At 39.0% G+C, this 16,928-nt stretch overlaps 3 protein-coding genes and 1 pseudogene across 4 annotated transcripts; 1 reads left to right on the forward strand and 3 right to left on the reverse strand.

The window, feature by feature from the left end:
* Positions 1-65: 65 nt before the first annotated feature.
* On the reverse strand, positions 66-3,527 carry LOC117623915 (fumarylacetoacetase). The gene is made up of 14 exons (XM_034354961.1): positions 3,082-3,527; positions 2,925-3,003; positions 2,772-2,830; positions 2,533-2,657; positions 2,360-2,434; positions 2,187-2,262; positions 1,973-2,072; positions 1,827-1,886; positions 1,625-1,695; positions 1,466-1,528; positions 1,208-1,272; positions 713-809; positions 480-605; positions 66-270 (listed from the first exon to the last, which is right to left on the reverse strand). The coding sequence occupies exons 1-14, from the start codon at positions 3,283-3,285 to the stop codon at positions 208-210; spliced, it is 1,263 nt and encodes a 420-aa protein (XP_034210852.1). The 5' UTR covers positions 3,286-3,527; the 3' UTR covers positions 66-207.
* A 1,909-nt stretch (positions 3,528-5,436) lies between these two features.
* Positions 5,437-10,524, forward strand: LOC117624040 (transcription initiation factor IIF subunit alpha). Of its 2 annotated transcripts, none has more exons than XM_034355153.1 (10): positions 5,437-5,674; positions 5,764-5,941; positions 6,041-6,199; positions 6,436-6,581; positions 7,261-7,628; positions 8,374-8,489; positions 8,726-8,860; positions 9,147-9,365; positions 9,451-9,657; positions 10,231-10,524. In XM_034355153.1, exons 2-10 carry the CDS (start codon positions 5,771-5,773, stop codon positions 10,321-10,323), a joined length of 1,614 nt encoding a protein of 537 aa, XP_034211044.1. In that variant the 5' UTR covers positions 5,437-5,674; positions 5,764-5,770; the 3' UTR covers positions 10,324-10,524. The 2 variants fall into 2 exon arrangements, with proteins under 2 accessions (XP_034211044.1, XP_034211045.1); XM_034355154.1 differs by having other exon boundaries at positions 5,439-5,674; positions 9,147-9,350; positions 10,231-10,498.
* Positions 10,520-11,806, reverse strand: LOC117624041 (mavicyanin-like). Its single transcript, XM_034355155.1, has 2 exons — positions 11,376-11,806; positions 10,520-11,104 (listed from the first exon to the last, which is right to left on the reverse strand). The coding sequence occupies exons 1-2, from the start codon at positions 11,560-11,562 to the stop codon at positions 10,722-10,724; spliced, it is 570 nt and encodes a 189-aa protein (XP_034211046.1). The 5' UTR covers positions 11,563-11,806; the 3' UTR covers positions 10,520-10,721.
* Positions 11,807-12,963: 1,157 nt separating this feature from the next.
* Positions 12,964-16,217, reverse strand: LOC117623761 (annotated as a pseudogene).
* Between the last annotated feature and the right edge of the window lie 711 nt (positions 16,218-16,928).

The following is a 16,928-nucleotide window of genomic DNA, read 5'->3' on the forward strand; positions in this document are numbered from 1 at the left end:
AGCAGCAAAACAAAAGCCTCCTAAAATTGCTGCGTAAACAGCAAAATCATTTGTGAAGAGAGAGAGAGAGAGAGAGAGAGGGCAATGAATTATTCACTAAATAGTACGACATTCATTGAGCACCAAGTGAAGTCAAAATAAGAATTACATAACGACAATGGAAAAGTGAGTGGGACACACAGCTCCAACAAGAAGAAGCAAAAGTCTTCAAGGAGTTGATGGCACAATCTTTCCAGAGCATGTCCCGAAGCCAATGTTGTAACCATTCCCCTGCAATGGAAACATATTAGATGCTGCACTTGCACATAGTAAAAATATCAAACATAACAAGGGATAGACAACTAAGCACGTAAAGCTTATCCTATCGCTGGATTAAACAGAAATCGCCAACTATGTGAAAACATAAATTAGCTTCATGACAAATGGAGCAAATTTTACAACACAATATCGTCATGATCAAATATATGGAAAGCACTAACCTTGCTAACACCAGAAATGATGACTTCATCTCCATCTTCTAGGAATTTACGAGGAGTCCCATTTAAGGACAGCTGCTTTTGTCCGTTCCATGTCAACTCCAGCAAGCATCCATAAGATTCTGGCTCCTATTGTGAAACATAAGTGATGAATGGAGTTCACTCTAGCAAAAAATTTCACTCAAACAAAATGTCATATGAATGTAGGAATATATTAAAACAAACTGAAACCATACAGGTCCGCTGATGGTCCCTGTTCCAAGGAGATCGCCCGGCCTTAAATTGCAACCATTGATAGTATGGTGTGCTAGCTGCTGAGTCAATGTCCAATATCTGTATACGAGTTCCAGAAATTAAGATAATATTATAACAGGATCACACCAGAACAAATAAAAAGTATAAAAACATGGATTTTCTTTCATCGGATTATTTAGCATCCTGTTAAGCATTCAACTAAGCTACAAGGAACTTATGATGCCCCTTGGAAGTGCAGCACCGAAAAAAGCTTGGTAATAATGCATATAAAGCACTTTATACCAGACTGCAAGTAAACTACTACAGAGGAGATGTCCCAACTCTGAGTAGGCATCATGATTATGATCACTGTTGCATAGTTTTTGTTGAGGGAATATGGAGAAAGCTAGGTAACTTATTCAATGGTTAACAGAGCAAGACGTTGTCCCAACTAAAGATTAAATATGTCGAGGAAGTAATTGGGCAGAAATCCTTACAAATTATTGAAATTACTCTTTGTGACCACATGTGAATCATCTTGTCCAGCAGGTTTAATTTGAACCTTGCAATAAAAGGCAGTTTCATCGTCATCTCAAGAATGGAAGAGCATATAACTATTTACAATCTTAACCATTAAAAAGAAAAAATTCATAAGGCCTAGAAGGATGATTATTGATTTATGCATCACTGGAGATTATAAAAGAAACATGTTTATAAACTGAAAGAAGCAAGTGTGCCAACGAGATGGAAGATACCTCCAATGAAATGTCATAATTTTTGGAGATCTTTTCAGCCAGATAGGGCAATGGATGGGGGTCCTACAATTCGCAGCATGTATAACATAAATAAAAATCCACGCACAATTAGAAAGAAAAATTGGGAAATTATGGTGCTATGCAAATCTGAGTAAGCACCTGTTTGGGAGCCTCACAAGAAAAAGGTTCTAAAGCTTCTAGCGTCACTATCCAAGGGGATATTGTAGTCCCTAATATTTACATTTTTACGCAAAAATAATGTCAGTCTTGCAGTCAACCGACTGAGATAGTGCTTAAATCCAGTACTCTAAGCTACAGAAATGGAATGTAAGAATGAGGCGTCATGGTTTTCGGTTCTTACCAAAGCTTTTCCCAAGGAAAGGCCCAAGGGGAACATATTCCCATGCCTGAATATCTCTAGCTGTCAAAACCAACTTCTTATCAAGTATAACCAAAAGTTAAATATGAAGGATGAAAAGAGCCTATAGAAGCAAGAAGCAAGCATACCACTCCAGTCATTCATCAACACAAGTCCAAAGATGTGATCTGCTGCTGCATTAACATCCACGGGCTTTCCTAACTCATTTCCAGGACCAACTATAGCAGCCTACAAGCAAAATGAGAATCGGCAGAACATAATAAATACAACGAGTTATGGACATAACCAAAATTATGAGGTTCTACAGTACTAAAGGCTATACTAGAGCATAGAAAGCCTAACCATTTCGAGCTCAAAGTCTAGTTTCACTGAGGGACCGAAAGGTGGTGGAGAGTTTCCAGCAGGAGGGCCTTGACCTCTGTGATAAAACAAAAAAAAAATTGTATAATATAAGATTCCATTGAACCTGCGTACTCAATGAGCCGAAAAGCAACAATAGATAAATAAACTCGGACCTGGGTCGAGTAATGTCCGTTCCAGAGATAACAATTGAAGAAGCTCGACCATGATATGCAATTGGAAGGTGGAACCTGGGCATAACGTAATATTCAGACTTCCTGGACTTGTAAAAACAAAATTACAAGTGAAAAAGAACTTATGTTCCATGCGTTTTTCAAAATCCACATACCAGTTTGGTGGAATCGGGTTCTGTGGTCCACGAAATATTGTTCCACAGTTCTTTGCATGATGCAAGGATGAAAAGAAGTCCGTATAGTCCCCTATGGCAATAGGAAGAACCATTTCTACCTCGCTCTAAACATTGATCCATATAAAGAAAGACGAATAAATAAATAAATAAATAGAAAAAGGGGAAAAATCTAAGCTTAAAATTATCAAATATTCAAAACCATATAATTTCTCAGATACCAGTGGAATAAGTGATTTGTGCCTTAAACTTTCATTGTCACGCAATGATGGCTCTGTAGCTGCACCAATAATTAACCAAATGAAGCTTAGTTATTAACTTAATGAAGTATAAACTAAACCTAATTACTTGAATAAATAAATAAAGACGCCTACATGACAATAGTTTCTGAAGCGTAGCACGCGCTTCCTTCCAAGCAGCCCGTCCCAATGCCAATAGCTTGTTCAAATTAGGCTAACAACCAAAACAGAGCAATTAATTACTGCATTGATCATCAATTATAGTGAAGATGGAATTGATGATCAAACGGACCTCGTGAAAGCAATTGGAGTTATTGAGGATCGGACCGTTGAAGAGACCAGCTGCGGCGATTACAGAGAGGTCCAAGACGTAATCACCGATTGCCACGCCCGGTCGAGCCACTGAACCTCGCTCAGGCTTGAAGACTCCGTACGGGAGGTTCTGTATGGGGAAGTGCGAGCTGGGGTGGACTTCGATGAACGACTTCAGAGCCATGCTGGAAACGGCGTCGTTGAGCTGTTGAAAATTTCGGACAAAGAAGATGGCAGAGCGGAGCTTGCAGTGAAGAAGATAGACTGAGGTGTTAGTTTACATAGAAGCAAGAGCAAGTAGAGCTGGTTTTCTCTCAGTTTTTAAGGATAAAATAGTAATATTTTATTTGGGATTATTAATTTGGTGTGGTGAGTTGGTTAGGGACTTGGGATTATCGGTCCTAATTTTGAGTCATGTGGGCAGCTGCCTACCAATCTTTCAAAGCGGTGCACTTGATCTACCCTCATACGCAGACCTGGTAATGGGCCTAACCCGGATTGGCCTGGGACTGGCTTGGGATTTATAAGCATAGTGGATTTTCTTTTCAATTTTGGCCTTGCATTTGACTACACTAGTGAATTGCTATCTGAACATTCGTATTTTCAATTTAGGATTAACTAGTAATTTGCTAGTTGAACTTACTTAACTTTCAATTTACTCTTATTTTTCTTTTTTTAGGGTTTTTCTTTTTTTTTTCTTCAAAAAATTAAGGATGTTAACTTTTTTTTTCAGCTTGGAGTATTTTTTTTTTCTTCTTCAGAAAATTTAGAATATTAATTTTTTTTTTTTGTCAATTTCCCCATACCGTCTAAATCATCGACATTTCATTCAATTTTCTGTTAAATCATTACAAATAAATTTACTTTTTTAAAGACAAAATTAAACAAAAAAGAACAAAACAAACCTATCCCTACCCACAGACGCCCCCCCAAAAAAAATCCCCTCTCTTTTTTCCTCCCGACTTGACTACCCCTTTTCCCACCTGCAACTCACACCAAGACCCATTCGCAACCCATCCCACCTCCCCACCATCGCTGCCTCCCCTTTCGCAACTCACCCCCAGACCCACGACCACCCACTTACCCATCACATTTTTTGTGTGTTCAAATATATGGTGGTGGTTTTGGTATTGTTGTATGGGATGTGTTCGATTTTGGGGAAGAAGGGGGTTGGTCTGAGGCTTATAAGAAGTAGGGTTGGTAAGTAGAAATTCAGAGGCTAATAGGAAGTGTGGGTGGTCTGAGGATGACATTCTCTCTACTCTCTATTTTAAAAATAAAAAAAAATTAATAAAAACTTTATTTGTATCATTATTATTTCAAATTTCAAATTATTTTATTTTATTTTAACATGAAAATGATCAATTTGCCCTCATATTTAACAGCAAATTAGATGAAATGTTGAGGATTTAGACGGCAAGGGGGAAATTAGAGAAAAAAAAGAAGTTCTTATCCATAATTTTCTAAAAAACAAAGATAGGAAGTAAATCGAAAGTTAAGTTCAAGTTCAACGGGTAAATCACAAGTTAACCCTTCAATTTATTATCTGATTTTGTTTTTAATTAAGGATTTGAATTTATATTTGTAGCCAATATCACGCCACCATCAAAATCGTCCAATTTCATCCATAAATCTGTTAAGCAGAGTAGAGTTACGTAGGCATACATTCGACTCTATTTTAAGAATATTTTGGTCATTTTCACACCCAACCTCCTACAATTTTCTCTTTCATTTTTTTGGTCGAAATGGGGGCATTAACCTCCCTTCTCCCTCTCAGCAGCCAACAACCAGCAGCCATAACTGCCGCCTCAGAGTCTACCAAAATAGAAGGGCAGAAAGAGACCCATAGTGTCGTTCCTATTTGGGGCGTGAATTTGGCATAGGGCTTATGATGATGAGGTATTTAATAGCCATATGATAGTCATTATTCGACGGTTGCATTAAACCTCTCAACACACCTCTTAATATAGCCCCTCATTATAGGTGGTCTATAAATTCGGCACTGGAGTTCATTGAGGTCTTGGGATTACAAGAATTCTATAGTGAGGCCTTATAAATGGCCCTTAAGTGAGATCCTATCTTTTAATTATTGAATCAAATTAGTTAATTGTTAGATCAAGTTGGTTAATCTAATCCAACGATTAAGAGATATAATTTTACATAAGACCATGTATTAGCCCTCACTATAGAACGACTCCGTGGGATTATTGGTCATATGTGGGCTGGGCTCGAATGGGCTTGAGCTTAACAGGCAAATTGGGTTTTGTTTTCAGTTTGGATGTCGGACCAAGAAACCAAAACCACAGGCCATTTACATTTTAGGCATTGGCGTTAGAGCGGGATCATAACTAATTTGCGGGACCACCAACACGTCTGTTGTAGCAGATCACGACTTCTGCGGCACCTGCCAGAAAACGCATACATTTTTCTTCCTCGTTAGTCTACCGTCCACCCCTAAATCCCATTCCACAACGAAAACAAGAAAACCTATAAGAACCAAACGAACTTTCAAATCAAATTCATAATCGAAACTCGGACATCGTTTGTTTTCAGTCTCGTTTTGAAATTAAAAGGTAATTGAATTGTTAGTTTGACTATCTAAAACCCTAGCTAGCTTTTCTGACCGTTGTAATATTCTCTGGTAAATTTTCTGGTTTTGAAGGAGAGAAATGTCGGCCGATTTGACGCTGAGATCGTCGTGCAGTGGATGTGGATCGACGTCGGAATTATACGGAAGCAATTGCAAGCACATGACTCTGTGCCTGTCCTGTGGCAAAACCATGGCTGAGAACCGCGCCAAATGCTTTGACTGTGGAGCCATCGTCACTCGCTTAATTCGAGTTCGCTCTCTCTCTATTTGTTATATACATTTATTATATCTATATTCTGGAGAAAAATAGAGTACTGATTTATGTATTTTTCGGCTGTTCCTGAAATAGGAGTATAATGTTCGTGCTAGTACTGTAAACGACAAGAACTACTTCATTGGTAGATTTGTGACTGGGTTGCCAAGTTTTTCGAAGAAGAAAAATGCTGAAAATAAGTGGTCTCTTCACAAGGAAGGACTACAAGGACGCCAACTTTCTGATACCTTGCGGGTAATTCAATTCAATTCAATTTTTTTTCATTCCCTTTGTAACAGAATTTTGGTGTGTGCATTGCACTTCAAATACTCCAAGTTCTTGTGTTTTTTCTTTTGTATTAATTATGAATCCGCTCGAACTTAAGACAGTTGTGAGATCTTTGATGAACGGACATTGATGCAGTTTGTAGGGTTCAGTGTATTCTTTGGGTTTATCACTTGTTCTTATTACATTAAATTTCGTTTACGTAGGAGAAGTACAAGAACAAACCTTGGGTCTTGGAGGATGAAACTGGCCAGTCTCAGTACCAGGGTCATCTTGAAGGTGCACAAACTGCAACATACTACCTACTAATGAGGCAAGGAAAGGAGTTTTCTGCTATTCCTGCTGGTTCTTGGTATGCCTGCTTGGCCTTTCTGTTAGAGCTATTTTCAGTTTGTGGTTAATCATTCATCACTATTAACCGTTAGCATATGCAATAAGATATGCAATAAGATCTAAGTGCTACCCATAGTACATATTACATAAAGTTCTGAATAATAGTGAAGGAAGGCAAATAATAAATGGGATTGATAGCCCTGTATGAATTGTCCTCCAATTTTTATATATATATATCCAAAATCAACAAATAATTACAGTAAGCATAGAATGAAATAGGTTAGGTAATAAATGTTCTTAGATCAATATAAGTGAAAATTAAAATGCGACAAGACTACAAAGAGCAATTAGGCAATGTCAAATGATCATAATCTTTACAAAAACTTAATAGTGACAATCCTGGAAAAAGGAGAACATTTTTAGATCATCATTACTGCAAATGTATTCATATTTGGGTCTGCAGGAGAGTTGTAATTGATTGTCGTCCATTTGTATATGTTTCACAAACAGGAGTTGAATCAATTATTAACCCATCGGAGCACTTGTTTATTAATTAAATTGAGTGTAGAGTAAATCATTAATTAAACTAATAGTCTTGACATGAATACATAGAAGAGCTTTACATAATTACCAATTATGGTTGCAATCGTTTTGTCCATCTACATATCAAAATAAGGTTGTTTGATAATATCTCTTAGGTTCAACTTCAACAAGGTTGCACAATACAAGCAACTTACATTGGAGGAAGCTGAAGAGAAGATTAAAAATAGGAAAAAGACCGCAGATGGATATGAAAGATGGATGATGAAAGCTGCAAATAATGGAGCTGCTGCATTTGGTGAGGTGGAGAGGTTTGACAAGGATAATGGTGTGACGAGTGGGAAGGGACGGAAAAAAGCTGGTGATGATGATGATGGTGAAGGAAATGTCTCAGATAAAGGTGAGGAGGATGAGGAAGAAGAGTTAGCCCGGAAAAATAGACTGAACAAAAAAGGTGGTGATGATGATGATGATGATGGTGCAAGGGGAGCTGATGCTGACTTGGATGATGATGATGTCGAGAAGGGTAGGCAGTTATTCTTTTCTCTATTTTGCTTTATAAACAATAAATCATGAGCACGATTTCCTTTCTTCCTTGCTAACCTCAATAACTGATACCCAATACCATTGAGGTGATATGAACACAGTCATCTTGGTGATATGAACACAGTCATCTTTCTTCCTTGCTAACCTCTCAATCATCAATACCATTGGGGTGATATGAACACAGTCATCTTTCTTCCTTGCTAACCTCTCAATCATCAATACCCAATACAATTATTTATCTCCACAAAGTTTCAGAAAAGTGAAATTCACGATGGTCCTACTTGCCATGGCAAGATGATGCATGTTTAGGCATAATGGGGGCATCCTTTTTACAGTCTTTTTTATGTATATCGTGAAAATTAATGGTCATTAGCCATATCTTTCGTAAAGTACTTCATTACTTAATATGTTTGGCTTTACTTGTTAGTTCTATGTTTGGTCATCCATTGGGGAAGCCATATCAATTGGCTTCCTTTTGTTTCATGTGATATGAGGTGCTTTTATGTCTAGCACTTGCATTTTTTTTTCTTAACATGCATGAGAATAGGTTCTCAGAGGGGGTTCTTACATTGCAGCGAGCTTGACCATATCCTGTGCTATCTCTGTTAAATGAAATTTAAGTCTTGTCTTGATGTCTTCTTTTCGTAAACATGAAAGGGGCACTTGATGAAGTGCATTATAACCATGTCTGCATTTATTTATAATTGGCCCCCCCTTTGTTGTAGGAGATGATTGGGAGCATGAAGAAATTTTCACTGATGATGATGAAGCTGTTGGCAATAATCCTGAGGAAAGGGAAGATTTGGAACTTGAGGTTCCAGCTCCTCCAGAAATTAAGCAGGTTTGCTACACACATGTCCCATAATTGCTTTGTTTGGGGTTCTACATTATGTGTTATGTTGCACTGTGCTCTTCAAGTATATCTTCTGCTAGAAAATACTGATATTTCAAGATATAATGCTTGATGATTTCCATTTTCTGGTGCAACTTGTTTATGCTGTTTTCATAAAGTATGTCAATTTTATACTGGTCCAAGTTCTTTGTAAGTTGTGGCTCTTTGTCCATTTTCTTTCACAGGATGATGAGGACGAGGATGAAGATGACAAGGAGGGCGGACTGAGCAAATCTGGAAAAGAGTTGAAGAAGCTACTTGGGCGAACTGGTGGGCTGGATGATTCAGATGCAGAAGATGACGACGATGACGATGATGATGTAGGTTATTTATTTGTTTATCTTTGGGATACTCAATCTTAGTACGTTACATGATAACAACTCAAAGGCTATACTGCCTGCGTCACTTATTCAGAACTGCTTCCGTTATATGATTATAAATTTTGTCCTGCACTGCATGCATTCTGAAAAGTGATGGGCCATTTATGTTGAAGATACCAATTTGTTTTATGCATTGACTTAGACTTTTTGAAGATTGGTGTTGTACTGTTAAAGTGCATCACAGCTCTTTGTTCACTGATCGGCATTTCCTTTCTGCTTTTTTCAGATGGATGATGATATTGGCTTTCCTCAAGCAGCGGCACCAAAGCAAAAGGATGCACCCAAAGAGGAACCATCTGACAACAGTCCCTCAAAACCAGTGCCTTCTGGGTCTGCTCGAGGAACTCCATCTACCGCCAAGTCCGCAAAGGGAAAGAGAAAATTAAGTGCTGATGATGCTAAGACATCTAACAATGCACCTCCCAAGAAGGTGAAAAGTGAAAATGTATGATTGTTACTAACTTTGTTTTTTTATCAGCTTCGAAACTCCTCATGCTCACTAGTGATGGTATTCATGTAACCAAAATTAGGAACAAAAAGTTTCCACCAAAGAGGAGCCTGCATCTGCTTCTAAAAGTAGTACACCTTCAAAAGGTACTCCATCGGTAAAAGTGGAGCCAACATCATCAAGTGGACCCGTCACTGAGGAAGAAATCAGGACTGTTTTGGTGCAAAGAACACCAGTCACCACACAAGATCTTGTTGCTAGATTTAAGGCAAGACTCAGATTGCAAGAGGTATGATCTATCATGTGTTTATACTACTATTTGACTCATTTTCCTGGCTTTTACCTCTTCTGTATAACCCTTGCTGAAAATAACATGTGTGACTGCTGCCGTAGTGTCCATTCAAGCAGACTCTTTATGTGAAGGTTAATTGTTTGGTTATATTAGTGACCTTGGATATAGAATGAGTTTGCGTTTGTTTGCAGTATGATACAATCTTTATATGTTTACTCAAAACAAAGAATGATCGGATGTAAGATGGTCCTAAAGAAACACTATGGAAGTTATAAAATGTTCACTCAAAACGAAGAATGATTGGAGGAAAGATGGTCCTAAAGAGATACATTATGGAGAGTTTTAAATGTGTTGCTTCTTTTCGCCCAGATACAAATACTGAAATTGATTGTATTCATGTGTTCCTCTTCTCCATCATGTCAAATGCATATAGTTCATATAATTTCTGCTCGCATATGTTTGAACAACAATTGCGTTGTAATATGGTTTGAATTTGAAGGAACATAGAGACGTGATACTTTTGGAATATGGTAGTTTTGTTCTTATTTGTTCATTCTGTGTGTGGTGCAGGACAAGTCAGCTTTTGCTGCGATCCTGAGGAAAATTTCTAAGATACAGAAGACCACCAACGGATCCAGCTATGTTGTGCTGAGAGATAAATGATTGCCACCCACCCCTGCCCCCACCCCGACCCCCGAATATGTAATCAGCCTTCAAACAATACTTCTGAGGCGGCCATGAATTGGATTCTGTCTTTTTTTTTGTCTTTCCAATTTGTTAGCAATATGGACAATTGCGTGTGTAAATATTTCGAAACTAATTGGCTTCATTTTCCGAATGCATTGTGTGATAGTTTAGCTGAAACAATTTCAACTTTCATTTTCATACTAAAGTAGAATTAATACATTGAAAAATCCAAATTCATATCAATCCTCACCTCTTACTAAATTAGAATTAATACATAACAAAGCTGGCAATCTTCTCTTCTGTTCAGTGGCTCATACAATCCAACACGCGAACAACAAAATACCCCTCGCATAATCTTTAAGTCTGACCAGTCACTAAATACCCATTACATAACAAAGCAACCCAAATGATAACAAAATGAGACTTGCAGCGGTGAGGCGGGTTGAGCCAGAAGGAGTTGTGGGCCCCGCAGCAGCTGCAGCCAACAGAGAGCTGTTTGGTTTTGCTATTGCTATTTTGGGGTTGGCCGTTTCAGGGTTTTGATAAGATTGAGGCATGACTTGCACGTGCAACTTGAGCCCATTCTTGCAGCTCTCCACGTTACTGCTGGCGAAGTAGCGGAGTCCCTCCTGGTCCATAGAGATGCTATCCAAACCGTCCGTGAACATCCTAATTGGGTTGCCTACATCGCATGACTCGAATTCCTCCTTGCTCTTCACTTCAGCTATGTACCCATGCGCTGCAGAGTAGGCTAACCCTGCCCATCCATAAAAGTCCCCACACAAACAAAAGAGTCTTGTGAGTTGTTGTGAACTTGTGAATGAATGAACAACTGAATTGAAAATGACTTTCTTCTTTCACCAAAAAAAGAAAATGACATTCTTTCCACTTTACTCTCTCCATTTTCTCGGAAACCAAACAAATGGCTTAGTTAAAAGATGCTAACAAAACGAAAGCAAAGCATAATAACAAATTTTTAAGCTCTAGAGGGAGAGAGAGAGAGAGAGAGAGAGAGAAGGAAGACTCACAGATGTTGTCTCCGACCCTGAAAGTTTTGTTGGAGGACCAAGAAGCGAGGTCGGAAGAAGGGTCCCAGCCACGGTCTCCTCCAACGACATGGTGCAGTTGGGCTCCAACCCCACAAATCCCTCCAAGGCTCACAGTGGCCAAAACCACAATCGCCACCACCACCTTCAAACCATATTCTCCAGCCATTATAATCAAGTCTCTCTTTCTCTCTCTCAACCCAAAGAGGTAGCTTAGCTTTGCTTTTATCCCTCTCTTTTCCTGACCAAAAAGTAAATGCTAAATAGTAGGGACTGGTACAGCAAGAGAGAGAGAGAGAGAGAGAGAGAGAGAGAGACAGATAAGGAGAGTGATAAAGTGAAGGGCAAGTAAAGGCGCCTTCTTTCGGTTTTTAGCGGTAGCTAGCTAGCTCTCGTCATCTCATCTCACTAAAAATTGCGAAGATTAACTTTCCACGCAACTTCCCTTCTCCCCCGTTCTTAAAAGGACACCCCCAACACACATACAATACAACCAATGGACATGGAGGACACTCAAGACTGAAGGACCGGTGGTTGGTCACATTCGCATCGCATCCATGACTGAAAGACCGTTTGTTTGTTCTCTTCTCTTCTACCCTATAGGGCCCTCCCTCTCTACCTGTGTGTATGTATCACTAATCACCGGACCACTCTTCCACTGCTCATTCGCTTTTTTACCAAAATACCCTCTTCATTTGTTTTTGGGACTAATGTGCATCAAGCCTTAAGTGGTCTTGTGTTCTCCATCTCGAGGGTAACACGTACCGGCATAACCCTATTTTCGTCTTCCTTTATGACCTTCATCCTTAATTAAAAAAATTTAAAAAAAAAATGTTGAAACTTGAATTGAAACAGCATTTTGTTTGTTGCGCATATTAATTAGCTAGTGACGTCTACTTAATTATGCATCTAATTACACTAATTACGTACCTTGTTTGTTAGGACATTCGTTCCTTTGCTCTTTTTGGCAACATTAATTCTCATGAGAAATTGTTAACTTTGTAAATGAAAACATATATTTTAGGAATTTGGAATGTTATACTAACTAAATACACCATCAAATTTACAGACAACTTAATAAATAAATAAAACTAGAGAGAATTGATAAAATAAAGGGCACACTTTATGCGTGACATTAACCATGTATAATACATAGGTATAGGAATCCGAATATGAAAGACGGTTTGAAATTTGAAGGTTTTTTTTTTTGTCTGACCCAAATTTGAAGGTTAGGTGCGTATATATCCTCTCTTCTTCTCCTCTCACGAGTCTCACCCAACACCGCATGCACCACCAACAAACCAAAGACGCTCTCTCTCTCTCTCTCTCTCTCTCTCTCTCTCTCTCTCTCTCTCTCCCTTTGTATTTGGTACAACAGAACCAAAGAGAAGCTAGCCGCATATATTTCTTTACTTTAACTTCTTGGGACTTTGTAAATATTAATAAAATCAATCCCTGCTGTAAGCTTTTTATTTTTTTGGAGGTGAATTGATGATGAGCAAGATGAATGAAACCATGCATGGGAATAACTAAAACATGAGCAGATGAATGCACCTTAGACATTTGTCAGTAGTAGAGAAACAGAGAGATCTTTCCATATATAGCAATAATAATAGGATTAAGTAATTAAAACTGAACTGCTGTGAGTGAGATTGCAAACATATTATTCACATCAAAACCCAAAACCAAACCTGATGAAGCAAAACTGGTGTCTTTGACTAAGATTTGACATCTTGGCTGGTAGATATGCTTATATCATAGTCTTCATCATCACTATCACTCGTCTGTCACTGCCATGATCTCCTCTTAGGCAAAATACTTACATGTAACGAGGATAGCATTGTTTTGCAGTCTGAGGGGTTTAAATATGATAATATCAGCTTCTTCAGGCAGTCTAAAGCTTACCTTCTTTTTGAACTTATTATGATTCAAAATTTGGGTTCTGCAGCTTACAGATGTTGAAATATAATTGGCCAAGTTTGCTTCATCTGCTGCATTAAGAGGCAGACCAAAAACCTTGCAAGAAGACTTAAGAAACAAGAAGAAAGCACATATCCAAGTGTGCAGGCAGAAAATGCCCTTTACAATATGACGATACATTTTCATATTACCATTCTTGCATAAATCCTCAATTATCCTGCTTCCTCTGGCTAATTTTGCATACCAACAACATTTACTGAGCTATCGAGTTTCATAGCTTGTAACAAATAATGGACAACTTACCAAGGTGACGTGTTTACTTTTCACTTTGAAGGAGAATAATTCAGCTTCTTTTCGAGCATCTTGGCCTTCCGAAGAGTAACCAGGGCCTCAGCTTGTTTTACTGCACGTTTCAAATTTATAGCCATAACCTTCTCTACCTTGATCTGTTCTTCCAGCTGACTTCTATCTTGGGTTGGGTTATTGCTCTTACCGGCATTAACTTTTGAAGGCTCTGGTCTTCCAGGGCCTTGAGATAAAAATGCTAGCATCATCAATTCCAATTGCTTTCAAGGCAGACAGTAGTTGAGGATCAAGAAGACCCTCAACAGAGACAGTAGTTGGATCATGCATATCTTGATCTGTTACATTGTCTCCTTCCTCGTCTGAAACTGGCAGATTGGATGCTCATGTGACAAACCTGGGACCTTACTTACTGCCAGTGCCAACAGTCCCAGGCATTGCCTTTGGCATAGAACCATTTTCGATCTCTTCAAGCTGACGCTCAAGAATACCGCCTTTCTTCAGTTCTTCTTCAGCATCATCTAATCATCCTTCCCTTCTCAGAGCCAGGGCTTTCTTTTTCAAGCCCAGAAGCTCTTTCTGAATCATTAATTTACTCTTCCTTGCAGGCTTGGAGTTCATGTCTTCCATTGTATTATTAACATTCCATCACCCACCGTAAATGACTTTGATGATTTATCAGCAGTTTGGTTATGAATTGTTGTGCGATCATTTGCAACATTGCCCTCTGGAGAGTCAACGCTTTCGAGGTCCCTTTCAAGTAGCTTTGCCTTCTTTAGCTGGGCCATTGCCTCTGCAACATTACCTGCCCACTTATGAATTAGAGCCCCTAGTTTTAAGGATTGAAGTTCACTTAATAGTGCTTCCCTGTCAACAGCAGCTATATGGGTACGCAGGGGTTTCAGGATTCTTAGAATCTTGAGACCACCTAAAGATTGTAAAGCAGCATTTATTTCCGGGTCTTCCATATCCTCGTCTGTCACTTCAAAATTAATATCCAGAATATGATCATCAGCAGCACTAATAAGATGATCAAAATTAAAGCCATCCTCCTGCTCATATTGAATTGAAAATTTTTGTTGTTTGTCATCATTCATCCATACTGCGAATTAATGCAGATAGCTCATCATCAGAATCTTTAGCCTCAGCCAAGAATTCCTGTTCTTCGAGTTCCTTCTCCAAAAATTTAGCTCTCTTTAGTTCCTCCTTGGCTTCTGCAAGTTTCCCCTCACGCTTCAGCATGAGAGCCTTCTTTTATGTGCAACAACCTGGGTTTTGTCAATGGCACTATCACCCTTATTTTTATTGGCCTTTTGTGAGATTTCTCCAAGAAGAGAAGAAAGTTCACCCTATTAAGACTTGCTTGCCTTTTGTCTTCGTCGCGAAGATCCATATTGGACCATCCTAGTTCTTTAAGCTCATTGGAAAGGTCATCTTTTGATTTATTCACTGGAGGAGTGACCTTATTTCTTCTTCCAGATTCTGAAGGCCCATCTTTAGTTCGGCTCTCAGCCACATTGCCAGAGAGTAAAACCTTTTTACGTTCTTTTCTCAAATGTATTTCCAACGCGTCAGCCTGCCTCTCAAGCTCCTTCCCTCTCTTAAACGCTCTTAATGCTTCCGCAGACCTTCCTTATCCTTCCAGAATTTTATAACTTCTTCTTCTCATCGAAAGCTTGCTGACGCAACTCCTCAGGAGAAGCAGATCCATCACAACTCTGTAAATGATTAGGCTCATGAACAGAAAAACTTCTATGTATTTCTCCCACCCCATGGTGGCTGAAATCTTGTTGACTATTTGAACAGATGCACTACTACTGTCCCTCTGCATACTAGCAACCACATTACTGTTAGACTCTTGTCCTGATTCCTTCCTATCATTACCGAGAATTTGGTTCAGAACTTCATCCTCAGGCTTTGATGTCAACTTCAAACTGCCTGCACAGAAAGTTAGAGGTTTGATACAGAAGGAACCATCAAAGGGTAGAGTAATTCAATCTTGTTCTATCTGCCATTAAAATGAGGCAAGCGCAACAAAATCTATCTATACCATAATTCAGCAAAAAACCATGTGGTAGAATCACAAAACTAGCAAAACTGGTGACAGAACCGACAAATGTTCAATGCAACAACAAATGAACTAACAACCTTAGAAGGAATCAAGATGGCACCTCTCCCAGCTCTAGTCTTGTGCCCATGTCTCTCAAAGCGTGCTGCTTCTTCTAGCTTTTCACAAGGCTCACAAATGCGCACAGGCGAATCACCTTGCCCGCGTAAAAACATTTTTTGCTGGGTGCAGCTGTTGCTAAACAAGCCCCCACACGTCCGACAATGATGCTGAAATTCCACATTGCATATAACCAAGAATCAGAAAAAGAACTTGTCAAGAACTCATACATGGGTCATTGGATCGGAGATGGAGGGAAGCATAAAAAATGAACCTTGCGATTGATGAAGGTGAACTGAGAAGTACATCCCTGACAGTGTGAGGTGTCAACCACCCAAGTATTCCCTCTCAGTGATGGCTTTGCCGGCAACCCGATCGTCTCCAACATCTTGACGAAGGTGAATTGAGAAGTACCGCCAGGCGGCTATACGATTTAGATATATTCGAATATTTAAATAGTACAGCCGCCCGGCTATACTCTAAATATATTCGGATATTTAAATAGTACAGCGGAACGGCCATACACTTTTAGAATCTTTTAATAGTATACCCGGTCGGCTATACGCTAAACGTATTCGGATCTTTTAATAGTACAGCCGCACGGCTATACTATTTTCTAATATTTTAATACTATAGCCGCACGGCTATATACGAAATATATTTGGATATTTAAATAGTACAGCCGGCCGGCTATACGCTCCTAAAAAAATTTGGATATTTAAATAGTATGGCCGCGCGGCTATACTTTGGAAATATATTCAGATATTTAGTACACCCGCGCGGCTCTACCGTTTTCGAATATTTTAATAGTATAGCCGGGCGATAGTAAAGCCGGTCGGCTATACTCTGGAAATATATTTGGATATTTAAATAGTACAGCGATACTCTTGAAATATATTCGGATATTTTAATTAGAAACAGTATAGCCGCTCGGCTGTACTATTTTCCAAAGTTTTTTTCCACCCTGCCGCTGCTTATGGTTGAAAACTTGAACTTGTCCGAGTCCCACCGAACTGGGCGTTGGTGATTCGAACCTTTGCGAGAAAGGGAGCTTCTATCAAGCACTTAAGGCAGACCTCTGTGATTTTGCGCTTGTCAGCTGGTGTGGTGGCACCTATAGACTTTGACTGATGATAATGGAATAA

The sequence above is a fragment of the Prunus dulcis genome, chromosome 4 (assembly GCF_902201215.1).
Source record: "Prunus dulcis chromosome 4, ALMONDv2, whole genome shotgun sequence".
Classification (NCBI taxonomy): Eukaryota; Viridiplantae; Streptophyta; class Magnoliopsida; order Rosales; family Rosaceae; genus Prunus; species Prunus dulcis.